The following is a 16,662-nucleotide window of genomic DNA, read 5'->3' as shown; positions in this document are numbered from 1 at the left end:
GCGGTGCAGAACCAATTACGGAATATATCTTAACCTCCGCGAAAATTAGTTTCATGGCTTTCAGCGGACCAAATTCGCGTTGCTATCGATCCGTCGCCGTTCGAATTTCCTAGGCGATACCGTCGGGTCGCAAGTAATTTCGTAAATGGAAACAGCGAAATCGAAGATAATTATCGTGATTACTTCCTGAATCTTTCTATATCCTATATAAATCCTGATGCAATTCGGTTTACGCAACAAGCGTGCAGAAATCGTTAAGAAATTGATTGGACTGGCCGGATTGACCGCAACTTTCTTCCGAACATTAAAATTCGCTGTTTTAACGATCGGCCCCGTATTGTTCGCAAAAATCGAATGCGAGAAACGCTTGGCCTATGAATGAAAACAATGAAGTGCTGCGGCGGGGGAGGCAGGTGGAGGAGCACGACCGGTGGTAAACGCGGCCAGAGAAACGCAATAAACCATTGAACAGCGCCGCGCGAGACCGGAGTAATGCGATAGGCGTTGTTGATTCGCGATTACAACGCGTTGCGCCGCACTGCAATGAGGTTTACGATTGCTCTGCGGAATATAAAACGATCGTCGATTCGAGGAAGTTGCGCGCTATGGCGTCCCCCGGTTCGCCGTGGAGCGGTTCTTCTTTTTCTCCTTTTTCGTCGCGATTGAAATATTTAAACGCCGCATCTTTTGATTTATCGTTGTTCATGCATCTCCGCGCCGCTTCGACGAACGCGTTTATAGAAAACGATCGGCGGATCGACGGAACAGCGCATCGATCACGGAAACGTTTATGCACGCTGCACAATTTTAATTACGCTCCTCGCTTTCTCTAGCGCTGATGCTAAATATCAATTTGTTCTTTGTCTTTTTTCTTTCTTTAAGTTTCGAGTGTGCGGATTGTTATGTAAAAGCGATATTTCGAAATTCGATTGTTTATTGACCGAAGGCAGTGTTTAAAAGGTTTGACTTTGTCAGAGAAGAAAGTTATCTTAAAACTTCTTCTATGTTTAAATGAAATAAATATATGATAAAATATAAAATTATTTATTTCAGTAAAGTAAATTGCATTCTGCATAGAGTATTCTACAATGTAGCGTTACGATTTTTTCGATATGCCAATTATTTAATCTTTTATATGCATTTAAAGCTGTTCTGCTCTTCAAACAGCTATCACCTCTGCAATTATTAAAATTGCTGAAAATTCCTTAAATTACCAAATTTTAGGCAATAGTTTCTAGTTGATCCCAGTATTTGCTAATCAAGACGGCCAGCAATCAATTTTCTATGAAAAATGGGTTTCGAAAACAACGAGTAACTTTGCGTGTCATTTTGTACGATTTTTACTTTTTTAACATTGAAAAACAACGCTGAAACTTACACTTATATTCCCTCAGAAAGATTAAATCTTTTATGTAGTAATTATCTGTGAAAAGTATTTCCAAACATAACCTATTTCTGAACGCCTCGGGGTGGTGCCCTTCCCCCACCCACCCTTAAGCAACGTTTATCGTTTAGGACTCGTTGGTCTGTTCGAATCTCTTCCTTACGTAAAATTGCACCACATAAAGATGCAAATACGAATGGCATAATTAGTATGCAAATGGGCGTGTGTGGAAGGCAAGGCACAGTCATCAGGCTGCCATTAAACCTAACTTCAACTTCGAGCAAATATTCCGTAAAATGTGAAACGATAATGTGAGGGCAACGATGATGAACAAACAGACGTGTACCGGGAGAGACAGGAAAAGTGTTTTAGCGTTAATCGCTTGATCGGCCCTGCCCTCTCATCCGACTGCAATGCCAAAATGGCGTCGGTGATCCGAATGCCACTATTCCCACAAGATTCACAAAACGAAAATACCATATTCTCCGTGACTAGATTGCGGATTTCCAGGCAAAACAAGAACCGTTTGTATTTTAATTGGAAGATACAGAAACCACGTGGACATTCATCTGTTTGCTTAATCATTTGAATAAGTTGTCAGTAATGCAACAGTATTTTGAAACTCCTCAAATGTGTTCACAGTTTCGCATTTCATTGACACTAATGCAACAGTATGTATTTTTAAACTCCTCAAATGTGTTCACAGTTTCGCATTTCATTGACAGTAATGCAACAGTATGTATTTTTAAACTCCTCAAATGTGTTCACAGTTTTGCATTTCACCTTCTGATTTTTGTCGTACATGCTTGAAATCCGCAGTTCATTTCACAACCGGCCGAATGATTATTTTTCCCTCTACTTCTGGTTAGTTAACTTGACAGTGTACGAATGTTATTACTGCTTCATTATTTTTATTGCTTCGTTTGTAATCGTAAAGATGTAGCGATTAACGAGAAGATCTGGCAACACTGGCAACACATGTTAACGTATAAATCACATTTTTTAACACAAAGGGGGATATAAGTGTGCGAATAATTGCAAGTTTCAGTTCTGTGTTAGTGGATAGAAAAAGTCTTGGTTTAAGTTTGATCGACATAGTAATCCACAGGTGCTGGATTTTCATGTATTAGGATTGTTGTTATTTATTTGTTATTTGTTATTTAGGATTGTTGTTATACTTGATTAATATAGTTTGGTCATGTTTTACTGTGTGCTGAATTCACAGTGTGAACTTTCAACCTCATTTTATATTGAACCGTTCTAATTTTATTTGTTCCGAGACTGTATTCTCCAATCCATGTAAAAGTGTTTCATTAATTCATGACATATATTACAATAGAAACATTTATTGTATTACAATACATAAACTTACAAAATATTGCATTAGATAAACTTACAAAATACGAAATTTCTTGTTTGAGTTTAATGACTTGGCCATCCTCCGTATTGATCGGTGAAATTGTTTTTGTATATAATTATTTATTACCAATGAAAGTGTCCGAGAAAGAGCACAAACATTGCTACACTCTTTTTTACAATTACTAACCGTCTCGATACCTTTGCTTCGTCCTTTTCTAGTTCATACTTCACCCTTCTCTACTTTATATTTCATTTCCTCTTTACTTTATATTTCAGCCACTTTTTGCTTCACATTTTACTCTCTTTTCACTTCATACTTTACACACTCTTTTCCCTTCATATTTTACTCCCTTCTACTTTACATTTCGCTCCCTTGTACTTTATAGCGCGACTCTCTCTCTCTCTCTCTCTCTCTCTCTCTCTCTCTCTCTCTCTCTCTCTCTCTCTCTGCCTGTATAAACTCTCCCGATGCTTTATACTTCGCTCTCTCGTGCTCCAGCTACTCGTTCTTGCCACAAAAGCCCAAAGTCGAGTAATTAGATACTTTCGGCGCCGATTTTTTCTCAATTAAACCGGCGCACAAAAGGCAGACACGGCTAAGCATCGTAAAAAGATCGAAGTTATTCGAGCCGGAGGCACAAAAGCAACGATCGCTAATGATGTCGGCTTTCAGCCGGCTCCCGTCGATCTCCTCGCCTCCATAAATCACTGCCGTGCGCCGGACGTATGCAGATCAACGTGTTTTTACGTCGAATAAGTCTCCTTTGTGTCTCGATGTATCATAAAGCTAGGAGGCTGACAATTAACGCCGAGTTCCAGCCGATCTCTACGTCGATCGACCATCTGTGATCCCGTGGATCACGAGTCGGTGGGGCTCCAGTCGATCGACTTCGCACTGTTTGCAAAACGCAAGGCGTGTTTGCGGGGGCCGGAGGGGCGGACGGGCGGAACTGTTCGAGCGTAAGCTCATCCATCGATCGTTCGTCAAAATATATTCAGGGACACGGGATTCATTCACACGGCATAATGGAATATGAGCGCACGTGGAACGCTGCACGATTCTGTCGCGATTGGACATCTGATTGGTGGGTACAGAACGTTACAAAATTAGGGGGGTGAAAGACGAACGCGCGTTCTATGCTAAGAATACGTTCATCATTTTTGCCGAGAAATATTCTAGATTTTCTTTGCAACTCATTCTCCAAAAAGAAAGATGAAAAACAAAAGTTGTCTCGTTCCATTAGCAACATTATTAAGGACGAACAAGTATGTTCGACCATCTGGTTTGTAACGTTTAATCGAAATTTCTACATGTTTTATCAACGCTAAATTTACCACACCGGTTTAGATGGCCGATCGCTGTTAATGCTTTTTGCGTGTATACTTTTTCGCGAGTTCCGTTACGCGCAGTGAAAATGAACCTGTTTTATACTTTGTAGATTTCTGCTTATAACAGAACGATACGTGTTTAATGTTGCGGTGTTTCTCCTAAACTAGGTCGCACACATACAAAACGATATAAAAACTGGATGTCGCTGTCACTTACGTCACTACAATTCTAATCCGCTCAATTACTTCCGAACAGTCTCACATTTTTTTGTTAGGAAGAATCTAATCAAATTAGGAAAGATCTTTCTCAAGAAACGATCGAACAAAGTCTCGTGTTCCAGTTTACATTGTAGTAAAAATGTCGAGAAGTCTAATAACTTCAATTTTGTCATTCGTATAAAACGATCATCGATTTTAGGGTTTGATAGGTTTAGTGATAAATAGAAATAGTAACTTGCACAGAGAAAGTACCTTAGAAAATATGTCTAAAAAAATTAACGAACAATATTACAGACGATATCAAGCATAATCAGTTACATTTCTCTCACAGCTACACTCATCAGAATTTGTTCGTTCTTAACAATGTTCCTAATTGGTACGAGACAACTTTTGTTTCTTGGAGAATTATATTTTCCTCTGATTTGGAAGAAATCAATCAGATTTATAATCAGTAGATTATGTGTACAATCTTTGTCAGGAGTCTGACAAACTGTTAAACTGTATTGAAGAAACTGTGAAGCAGAATCTGATGAAGTATTCTTTTGAGGATAATGTCCTTGAACGATCGACGGATTCGGGTCCGTAATTTTGTAGCAGCTTGTACACTGATCAGCTGATTTCGTTGGCGTTCTGCGGAGAACTCGTTCCTCCGCGGACTGGAAAATGAGTATTTAATTTCAGTATCGAAACTGAGATAAGGCGCGCTCGCTCTCTACGCCTCGTAACGCTTTCTAGGTATCCGCTTGCGAAATCCTCCTCTGGTCATTATGTCAGTTTCATAATGTGCAAGTGCTCGGAGGCGTATGTGTTCCTCGACTATGGTCGCGCACCGTGTTACCTCGATACTTCAATTGTCTTCAGCTTATTCCTCGACAACATGAAAGAAGGTGTATCAATCATTCCATTCGTAAATCACCGTCATGTTTAGAGGTACAGTGGAACCTCGGTTATTCTAAGCATCGGGATATCAAATTTTTCTGTCTTCACAGATTTGTTATTCGACGTTGTCGTTAAAACTGCATAAAATCCGCAGTCCGGGTATCACGATGACAAGATCACGTTTATTCAAAGTTCGTACAATTTCTTCTGTAATGAAGCGAGCGACGATAATATTGCATTTCAAAACACACACACACACACACACACAATAACATTTTTAGAATGAAACCAAACGATTTCGATTTTCTTGAGATGTAAAACTGACTATATAACGACTTTTGCACTAGTTCACCAGTCAATGAGTAAAAAATTCTAATGATTTAAAATGACAAAAAAAGATTAAGAAAATACTGTTCATCCAACTATTTCATCTGATCATGTAATAAAACCTTAAACAACGTGTTCCGTGGATAAAATGTTTCAAGCATTGTCTAATAAAGTAGTCTCTGTAACTCCTCAACTTACTTACATCGTCACAGAGAGTCACCTGTCACATTTTTCCCTAGTGATTCACGCAACATTCAGCAACATTCAGTCCACTTTTCATAAATATGAATAATACGGGTTTTCCCATTGAGAAATCTCGACTCATTTGGCCCAGTTTTAAAAAAATTCAGAAAGCTGTCTGATTGTTGTTGCTCACCGTATGCATGTCTAAAGAACTGTATCAAAAAAGATTCCTTTATAAATTCGGTAATTGTTAAGAATCAGTCACTGTGTGTCTCGTTCGCTGATTCTATCGTTAAAATCGTGAGAGATTCCGCGCGCGCGCGCGATCTCCGATAAAATCGAAGACGAACGCGCTCGTATCGACTCCGATCCGATTCCAGAAATCGTTTCGCAGTCACTTTGTAATCCAATAACGTTCGCGTGCTCCACCGGCAGCCTTAGCACGCCTCTGTAATTTAAAAGCAACACCCACCGCGCGGAATATTCGAAGGTGTTCCGTGACTGTTTACAAAGCTGAAACGTAACCAGCGCCCCGATGAAATCGGGCCCTTCCCGTAATTAAAGGCGGAGAAGTAATTACGGGCCGGCCGTGCGCACGTTCGATATCGCGTTTTCTAATATTTGCCGAGAATGGTGCAAAGTAAATTCACGGGATCGTAAACAAGACCGATAGCCTTATCGCCGGGCATCCAGATATTCATACGCTCCTCGCATTGTTGTCCGCCGTCTCTCTCCCACGATCGTTCTACAATTCACAATCATAAAACAACATACATTTTTACCCGTTCTTCCCCGCCCTGTAATCCCCTCTCGTTTCTTTTCTTTTCACGTCACCACGGCACTTACATCGTCACAGAGAGTCACCTGTCACATTTTTCCCTAGTGATTCACGCAAGATTCAGCAACATTCAGCCCACTTTTCATAAATATGAATAACACGGGTTTTCCCATTGAGAAATCGTTTCATGCGACTCCTTGCTACTTAAACGACCGTGCACTGACTGTGGAGATCGTTCATGGATCCCCGCAGGATCGAGGCACACCGCGCGATCGCCACGACGATCCGTGTATACCAGCTCACGAAAGTACTCGAAACATTGCGACACTAGCTTGTAAATTATTCCCGGTAAAGTTGAAGTACGTACAACGACTTGGTGCTTGCAGTGAGAAGGAACCCCGGAGATCGTGTCGATGAAGTCATAAAATAATTCAACGACGTGCACAATGGTTACAGCACACTTTATAGAGTCGTGCACTGTTCGTGCGTAAAGTGACGGATTAAAGTGTTCGTACACCTTTCGAAGCGCAATGATTTCATTCAAACTGGACCGAATGATTTGAATTTGTCTTCTTTTAATGTTAGAAGTGACTAGTTTACTGTACAATGATTAAGATACTTTCTCGTTAATTTTGTTATTTGTTCAAATGTTCACTTTAGTCCGTCACTGTTTTAAAATGTTTGAAATTCTTGGCAACATTATCGCAACGAGAAACGACTCTCATAGAAGCTGCCACTGTGTTATACTAATAGCAAAGCTTGCTTTTCAGCGAGTACATGCTAAATCCATTAAAACACATGATTGTACTAAAAGTATTGTGGCAAATAGTGAGCGGACCTTGATGCAAAATAAAAATGTCCCAAGTGAATTTGCAAGAAGTAGAAATTACAGCAAGATAAATTTCTTCATTTCACAATTTTGATGAGTTGAAAATTTGTAAGCAGAATAAACATTTTTTGAATGAATTGTAGCAAACAAGAGTTGAATAAACATGTATTCCTTTTTTCTAATAGTTTTAATAAATTGGCAGCAATGTAACAATATACTTAAATTGTAGTAACGTCAGCATAGTTTCGTATTTCATCTGTTCATTCTGTTGTCATAAATGCATAAAATCCATACTAACAAATACTCTATAAATCGTTGAATTATTTTCTCTAATTTTGGAAGCTACTATTGCAATTTCTTTTTTAATTTCTACGATCTCGGAATTTCCTTTCGGTCGCAGCTGCAGGGCTTCAAATCAGAAAATTCCCAAGCAACCGTAGAACTTGGCCGAGAGTTTCGATTCGAGTGCTTTCGTGAGGAAACGAGGAACGGCGCGGGTCGCGTCGGAATGCTCGGCCGTTGCTCGTTTCATTTATAATCTCGTCCATTATCGTGGACGGCGACGGGTCTCGTATGCAAACGCCTGTTAACCTGGCCTTTTTATCCGGTCCGCAGGATAGGAGAGAGATCAAGGCGGCTGTGTAGGAGGTAGAACGGGAGAGGACCGTGAACAAGGAGCCAGAGGAGACGGAGAGAGAGAGAGAGAGAGAGAGACAAGGATTCTGAAAGAGAGTGAGAAGCAGTGGTGAGGGGCATGATAAGCAAGGACACAAGTGCACCGAGACAATCAAGTGACCTGCTGGAGATTTATCGAGCCGAGAGCGCCCAGAGGACTGAGAAGCATCGACAGGATTGTCGTCGTGCCTCTCGTCAACGGATGTCGGAATGACGCGTCTGTCAAACTGTGGCAGGGCAGAGGGTGCAAGGACTTCGTTGAACGGGAGAAAGTGATACGTGGTTGGTGGTTGGTTGAGACGGCGGAGAAACGGACTGATAGAGGGCAGAATCGCGAGCGCGTCGTTGGGTCATTCATACATCGGGTGAGTAAAAACTTGCCTTCATTTATTACGGTTAGACACGGAGTTGGACATTGTTCGAATTATTTCGAATAAATATTTATCCAATTATTCAAATGAATTATTTTTACTCGAATATTTTATTCGAACGACAATTGTTCATTACTTGTCATAAATTATTCAATCTATTTATTTGTCATACATTATTCAATCTGTTTATTTGTCATAAATTATTCAATCCATTTATTTGTCATAAATTGTTCCATTTATTTGTTCGGGTAAATTATTTCTATCTATCTATTCGAATAAATTATTTTTAATGATTTTATGTATTTATTCTAGTAAATTATTTTATCTATTTATTCTAATGTATTATTCTATCTATTTATTCGAATACATTATTTTATCTATTTATTCATGTTATAATTTACATTATTACAGAGCGGATTTCATATATATTTTTATTACGGATTACAATGTGCTGAGATAACTAGAACAGGAACACATGTGCTTCACAGTTACATACACACACAACAATTCGCATAAATTATTTGTTGTATTTAGACGAAAGTAGTACCCTAGAATCACTGGAAAATTTGTGTCGTAATCGAAACTATCACCGACTTAAAAATTGGAACTTCCCCTTCACAAAAAAAACCTAGAGAAACTTTAGCAGTATCTTTTATTTGTCGCTTAATCGTGCTTCGAAGTTGCATCGTGTATCGTCTATGAAATTATCAGCATTTCATCGGAGCTGAGAAACATCAGTCATTGTTTTTCAGAATATAGCGTACAAACGTGATTATATGTATCAAATATTATTATTTGATTATCCGAAGTACATTGCGTTTTATACTGCAACGCTTTTGAAAATCCCCGGTGTAATAAATACGAAATAATAACAATTTGTATCGAGCCATCTGCAATCGGAGCAAATAAAGATGTAATCTTGTTATCTATTGCCTCGGTCTGCCGATAAGAATTTTGATTACATGTTTAAAGGGTGTTTCGTTTCAAAGGTATTTAACGTTGTCCGTAAAAACACGCGAGTCCAACAAGTACAATAATATATCAATATTTTTGCAACTGATCTACAGAAAACATTGTGTCACCCATTCAACTAGTAAGCTTAGCAAACCATGAATCTTTCTACGTTTATTGCTTGCAAGAACCATAAAAATATTCAACAGTAACAATTGCAACGAAGAACTTCTCGAGTAAAATTTAATTCGAAATATTATCGAAATAAAACTGTATTCGAAGAATCTATCCGCAACGTTACCCGAGTCAAATTTTGCTCGAAGAATTCGTCGGAAATGTTGTGTCGAAATAACGCCAGACTCTGAGACCGAGCCATCCGATAATTTTCGCGCGGTGTACTGTACACAGCTCGCGTCTTCGAAATTAGCGATAACGGATAACGCGTTCGCCGAAGCAACAAAATTGGTTCGAGTGCAAAGGCTCGTTGCACGATTGAATTTATAACGCTCGCGGATCTCCGCCGGGTGTTTATCGATCGGTATTCAAAAATGTCCGATAGGCGGCCGTCACGTGCCGGCGCGGCGAGCCGAGCCTCACAATAGCCGTCGCATTGTTTTCAGAACCGATCGCGGGCTCATTGTCTCAGCGTACCCGGACAGCGGCGGACAACGTCCTCTCGTCGCTATCACGATGTCGTTATTATGAGATCCACGTTGGCCACGAAGTTCCCTTACACCTGACAGCAGCCGAGAGATCGTTCTTCCGGCGATCGCTTCCTCTGGACCAATCCGGAGAGACCAACCCATAGAGTCAACGGGACGTGTTCTTGAAACGACAGAGGGGGAGGACTACCAAAGAAAATCGTTATTGCTGGCAGAGAAAAAAAGAAGAGAGAAAGAGAGATAGAGATAGATAGAGAGAGAAGCGTAGAACGAGGTCAAGGCTGGGTAATAATTGAGAGTGGAGAGGGCAGCGAGTGGATCGGCTTCGCTCCGAGAACGAAAACTCATTGATCCAAGGCGATTGTTTACGTGGTTCAGCGATAAGCAATCGCGCGTGGACGCGGCCCGGGCTGGCAGCTGGTTCGGTTTAGGGGGTTGATAAGGATTGAGGGGTGCGCGGTGGTACGCGACGAGAGGGTGCAGTGAAGGTGTCCTCGTGGGGTGCCAGAGTGAGCACGATAGCACCTCTGGTGCCCTCGGCCGTGGGTCCCGAGGGGACGGACGCCATGGCGGCCTCTTCGTCCTCGTCGAGCGGCGAGCAACAGTACTCACTCAGGTGGAATGACTTCCACTCGAGCATCCTCAGCTCATTCCGCCATCTGAGGGACGAGGAGGACTTCGTCGATGTTACGCTGGCATGCGACAGTAGCAGCTTCACCGCGCACAAGGTCGTCCTCTCTGCCTGCAGCCCTTACTTCCGGAGGCTCCTCAAGGTCAGTGCATTGTTCGTCATTCGATACTCAATTTACTACAGGCCCTACGACCGTTTTATTTCTTCTTTTTTAACACTTCGACTGCCGCGCAGAGTCGAGCGCGATTCGTTCCATCGTGGAGTGACGAATTCGAATTAATTGTCTGTTCGTTATTCGAGAATAACGAATTCGAATTGACGCTAGATTTACGGAGCACAAAATGCAGCTGCTCTATTTTAATTTATAACAGTATTATAGTATAATACAGTATAATGGTATTTATTCTGATTTTTAACAAGTGCTATTGTAACATTTGCCGCGAGTAACATATAAGTTGATAGTGATTAGATAACTGATAAAATAGATAGAATAGATAATGAGTAGATAACTGAATAGATAACTCATAAATATAGCTTTACGATGTGAATAATTGTAAATTAGAAAAGAAAAAAACGGGTTTTGACGGGTCATTTTGACGGGTTCCGTAAATCTAGTGTTAAATGTCTGTTCGTTATTCAAGAATAAAGAATAAACTACATCTATTCAAGAAAAGGTTGTTCGCATAGCAATCAAACTTGTATTCGTTATTCGCGAATCACAAATGAATATGTGTGCATCTGATGAAATCGTAAACAGAACAAGAGAGCCTCGATTCCTTGATTGTCACCATTCTTCTTATACAGGGTGTTCAGAAAAAGTATCCAATATTTATATGGTATATAGGAAACACTGTCTTAGTAAAGTTTTAAACAAAAACGCCATAGAAAACATGAATACAAGGTCAACCGTGACTGAGATATAAGCTTTTTTGTTTGCTAGCATCATGATTGATTTACTACTGACTTCTCGATATTTGCAGAAGATTTTCCACGTATCCTCCTACCATTTTTATAAACACTGGTATCTTTTTCTTCACAGAATTACTAACTCTCTAAAATTCCACATCTTTGACGAATTATTTGACGAGCATGCTTGATGAAAGCAAGTCAATTCCGATGCTAGCAAACAGAAATGTTTATATCTCAGAAATGATTGACCTTTCGACCTATGTTTACTAACACTTTCTTACTCAGAACAGTATGCTCCATATACCATGTAAATATTGTATGCTCTTTTTTGAACACTCTGTATACTTATTTCTTTCTCGCTCGCACATCACACGTAAGATGCGTTGACCTTAAAGCGAACAATATTACTGTCCACACCGATATTATTTCCTTTAATTATCCTCATATTTGTAAAGTTAAACAAAAATTATTGCAGAGATAATTACGGTATTTTATAACTTGTAGCAATAGTGTAACAAATAATAGTAGAAAGAAGTCTTTTGAAATTATTCCATGGAAATTTAATGGTGTTTTTAGCCTTTAATGGTAAAACGTACAGATAAATTAGCATTGCGAGAGGACGTTGCAATCAACGAATAATGGCTCAGAAATCAATTACTTTTAGTCGCAAAGACAAATAACATTTTACTCGCGAATGAATTATTCGTGAACAAACCATTCGCGAATAAGGTAACAATATTACTTCCGAATAAAATTATTCGATTGTTTATTCGATAGTTTTGCTTTTCTTCTGTCGCGAGATTGTTCACTTATCGGTTCCGTGTGAGCAATAAAAGTGATCAATTTTTTGAAAACCATGTAGCGTCAAGTTAACAACAGTTCCTTGCGTCCAAAACATCGGATTTAAGAGGAAGCTAGACACCGAATTGACGGGAGAGTAATTACAATAATTAATACCGCAGGGAGAAATCGAACATGCTTTCAAAAAATATGCCCCGTCTACCGAGACGCCGTTGCGAAAACTCCCCGACCCCGTAATTGATCTATTGTCGAAATATTGGGAATATGATGCTCTCTATCGGAACGTCGATAAGTGCCGATTTTCAATTTCGACACCGGTGAAATCGGTCGCACGGCTTTCGCGTGAAACATTTTTACCGTGCCGGCGTGCACGGAATTTTATCGTCGATAGGGGAGAGTAGTAGCCTAATTTGGACCGTCGTGTGCCGCGGTCAAGAAGAATTCGTCGAAAAAGAGGAAATAAATCGGTCATCTGAATACTGTTAATCGATGCAAATTATTATTCCAGCCGGATGTCCAATGACATCCGTTAATAACATTAGTTAATAGGTGGTGAAATTCCATGAAATTCCAAATTCCCGTGCGCTCGGAAAATTTGATATTCGTTAGAAAAATATCACCGACCAGTGTAAATCGAATACAGTGCAATTGAAATACGATGTAATTAAAATACGATGTAATTAAAAGACGGTGTAATTAAAATACGATGTAATTAAAATACAATGTAATCGAAATACAATACTTCAAATTACGGACCAGAACTTCGACGCGAATCGAGATACATACATTTTTACGTTTTCCTTTCGTACGCGCGTTTTTTAGAATCTTCCGCGTATTCTCGTCTGTGTCACATAGATACGATGAACGATTTTTTAACACGAAATTTTAATTCGATTACATCGCAGTTCGTAATTAACGCAATTTAATTACTTAGCATTTCGTAATTGTATTGCATTTGCAGTTATGAATTACATTGTAATTTAATTGAACGCAGATCACAATGTAATAGAATTACAATATAATTGAATTACAATATAATTGAATTACAATATAATTGAATTACAATATGATTGAATTACAGTGCAGTGAAATTACTTCGTAATTATAATTTCTCGAGTAATTTGATTGTAATTCTGCGAAACGCTGGTTAATAGGGGGTAGGATGCCGTAACTTCTAATCGTTAATGTATCAAAACTAATTGGACGTCTGGGCAACTAGCCCTGCCAGTCGTTCGAAATTTTCTGGAAATATATCGAAAGCAGATTACGTTCCGCAAAATTGCAGTTATTACTGCGGAACCGCAACGATTTTAGATCGGCATGTAATACTCGGTAATCTTGATGCGGCAATATATCTCGCAGTTGAACCAGCTTAAAGGTGAATCATCGAATTAGTATGAAATTCAGGAGCACGAAGATTGAACCCCTCGGATGATCAATCCGCCCTTAATTTCGCTCGCGCACGTAATGCAGCCGGCGCGAATATAAAATTCGGCGGAAGATGGCAATTACGGGCTGCTCGCGGCGGGTGGAAGAATCGAGAAAGGACTTCCGTTTCGATTTGCATAATAACGAAGTCGTCCGGCGACCAACGGGAGTCCTCCTCGGCCAAAGGACTATCGATCACTCGGACGTGTCGTCGAGATGTCGTCAACCGCGTCCACCTGTCTCCTTGGGGAACCCGTTTCCTCCTCTTCCCCCCCTCGATAGAGTCCCTCATCGCCACCCAAAGAATCTAACGATCTATAGATCCACCTTTTATAATAGACCAGAGATTCGGGCGGGGTCGAGCGATCGATAAGCGACCAGAATTTCTGCTGCTTCTTCCTTCGTTCTATCTTGAAGATTCAAATCGCTCTGCTGAATCTTAAGAATTTTCTTTTAAATTCTTTTTCAAAGGGTCTTATAGAAGGAAGTCTCCCCTTCAAAACTATTCTAGGTAGACTGTCGTACGATTTTTTCTCTCGAAGTTATGGCTGCTCGAAGATCACTCGATTTTCTGAATTAGTGGTTCTTTAACGTTGCAGGGGAAAAATTAATTTTTACTTTTAATCATTTCTTCTTTTTATATTATCTACTATTTATTTGAGTTTTATTCAAATTATATTAATTTAATTAATATAATAATTATGTATACAGATTTTTCAAGATCCTTTATATTACGTTAATATTAGTGATCATATAAATAGTCGCATAGACAATGTTTCACAAATACCAAAAATTCAACAATGTGTACATGCGAATTAAACATTATATTAGTTAATACTAGTTATCTAAAAATTCCAAGCTCTTCGATGTTCAGATTTCAATTGATATAAACAGGCTATTTACAAGTTTTTGAAAGCACCTTCATCGATTATTGTCAGAAGCCTATCTTAGATGCCGACGTTACAAATAGAAAAAATAAGAATAAGTAAAAAATATAAATAAACCCTTTTCTTTGTCGGTAATGAACCTTTATCGGGCGCGTCGTGGTGGGCGTCTACCGCGAGATAACTCATGGTTGGCGGTTAACGTGCGAATTATCCAGTTCCCGACAATTAATTAAAATGTTCGTATGTTTCATTAACAACGTTGCATAAAATCGACGAATAAAATGACAAAAGATCGTAAGCACATCGGATCGGTGGTTATATTTTTTGTCAAACGTGTCCGCCGTTGTATCGTTAATTTCCAGCAAATTAGCGGATTGCCAGCAACATGTCTAGCGCTGTCAAAGGCTTGCAGCGGGCGATAGGGAACGATTGTTGCACGCGGAGCAAGAAATCGAGTCTGTGGAAGAGGCGACCGACTTTCTAATTGACGCGTACCGCTAATTGATTTTAAGTGTCAGCGGCGCGGTACTCGAGCTAATAACGCCGGACACGAATCGTTCCCCCGGTTGCTCGGCTGGCTTGCGTCACGACGCCGTGCAGACAACAACGACGACGACGACGTCGAAGTCTACGACGACTACGACGACGGCGGTAACGACGGCAACGACGACTATCGGTGCCGCGACGCGTCGTTTAAATATAAGTCACGCGGGCAACGTAATAAAAAGCGTGCATTGCGTCGCTACGAAGGTGGAGCCTTTTGTGCTCATTAATATCCCTCGCTATTGTACTTTCACCGGCGTCCCGGTGACGCTCGGAACGTTTGTTTAATGCCCGTAGACGACGAAGCCGCCGCCGCGTTATTATTACTCCGTTCGCGGCACTCGTCGCCGCATTAAACCGTGCAGGGGAAAACATGAAATTACACCGTGCACAATTGCCGGGGATTAACTATCGTGTGGGACGAACGTCATAGGTGGACCAGGAGTTTTTACCGTCGGGGACTATCGGACCGTTTCGCAAGCCGTTCCACATTTTCTGTCGCAACCGCTGCGAGAGATCGACATATCGAATTGTGGGAGTAATTGTGATCGTTCGTACACGAAAGCTGACTTTGCTACATAATCGATTGCGGTGCCGTTTTCCTCGCAGTTGCAACGATTAGATCGTGAGTATTTCTTGGAAGATAAATGCAATTTAATTTTATTGCGAGCCTTCCGTTTGCACGGATTTCGTGCGCTTGCGAGGAAACTGAGTCGATCGACCGCAAAACAGTGAAGTCAGTTTAGAATTTAAAGCAATAATGAAATTATTTTCAATTCGTTAGAAGTATTGGGAAAAGAAACGCGCGTGGATATAGCTCCTCTGTTATTGCAATTCATAGAGACGATTTTTATTTTGCACAACATCGGAGATTCTTCTCATCGTAATATCGCAAAATCGCTCGGAATCCCCGTTCTTTACACATTGTTGCACGTTTCATGGAGAAAAAATGTACGTAAAAATGTACAATAACCGAGCATCAAGTGTTACATAATATAATACGAACAAGCAATTGTCGCGCTCAAGTGTTAAAACGATTTGTACGCGCAGAGCGCCGAAGAGCGGTCGATTTTTCGAGTACGAGGAAAATGAAGAATCGCACGACCGCGTGGACTGAAAGCCAAGCGAAAATTCTGCTCGACCAGCACACACTATCGTTCCTATCTAACGAACCCGCGACAAAAATCGCCGCTTTTATCGCGCAGATTTTGCAAGAAATTCTACAAATAAGCGGCACACAATTGTTCACCGGCGAGGAGGAATGAATCCATCATATAAGCGAAGCGATTCCGTAAAATTCCTGTCCGCCACTACTGAATCGATCTTGTCATAATGTCGGCGGCAGATTGATCATTGATTGTTAGAGATTAATCGAACGAAACAATGGCGAGCGTTCATTGGACGCGGGACAAACGGAAATATCCCCACGGTGAATGCGCCGATGCAAGAGCGTGTTGAAAGACTTGAAATTCGCGGCTGACAAATTAGAGACATTAACATACTAACACTGGACTAGT

The 16,662-nt window shown here is 40.3% G+C and overlaps 1 protein-coding gene across 14 annotated transcripts in view; it reads left to right on the top strand.

The window, feature by feature from the left end:
* Positions 1–16,662, top strand: part of LOC117225169 (protein abrupt) — a 129,311-nt gene that overhangs the window by 27,358 nt on the left and 85,291 nt on the right. For all 14 annotated transcript variants that reach the window (XR_013033212.1, XM_033478601.2, XM_076521265.1 and 11 more), the window contains exons 2-3: positions 7,903–8,327; positions 9,905–10,719. Coding sequence is in view for 13 of the 14 variants with exons in the window: in XM_033478601.2 (XP_033334492.1) it covers positions 10,513–10,719 (207 nt within the window). In the remaining variant the exon portion in view is untranslated. The remainder of the gene's footprint in view (positions 1–7,902; positions 8,328–9,904; positions 10,720–16,662) is intronic.

The sequence above is a fragment of the Megalopta genalis genome, chromosome 4 (genome assembly GCF_051020955.1).
Source record: "Megalopta genalis isolate 19385.01 chromosome 4, iyMegGena1_principal, whole genome shotgun sequence".
NCBI classification, from domain to species: Eukaryota; Metazoa; Arthropoda; class Insecta; order Hymenoptera; family Halictidae; genus Megalopta; species Megalopta genalis.
This window is presented reverse-complemented; position numbering and strand designations above follow the sequence as displayed.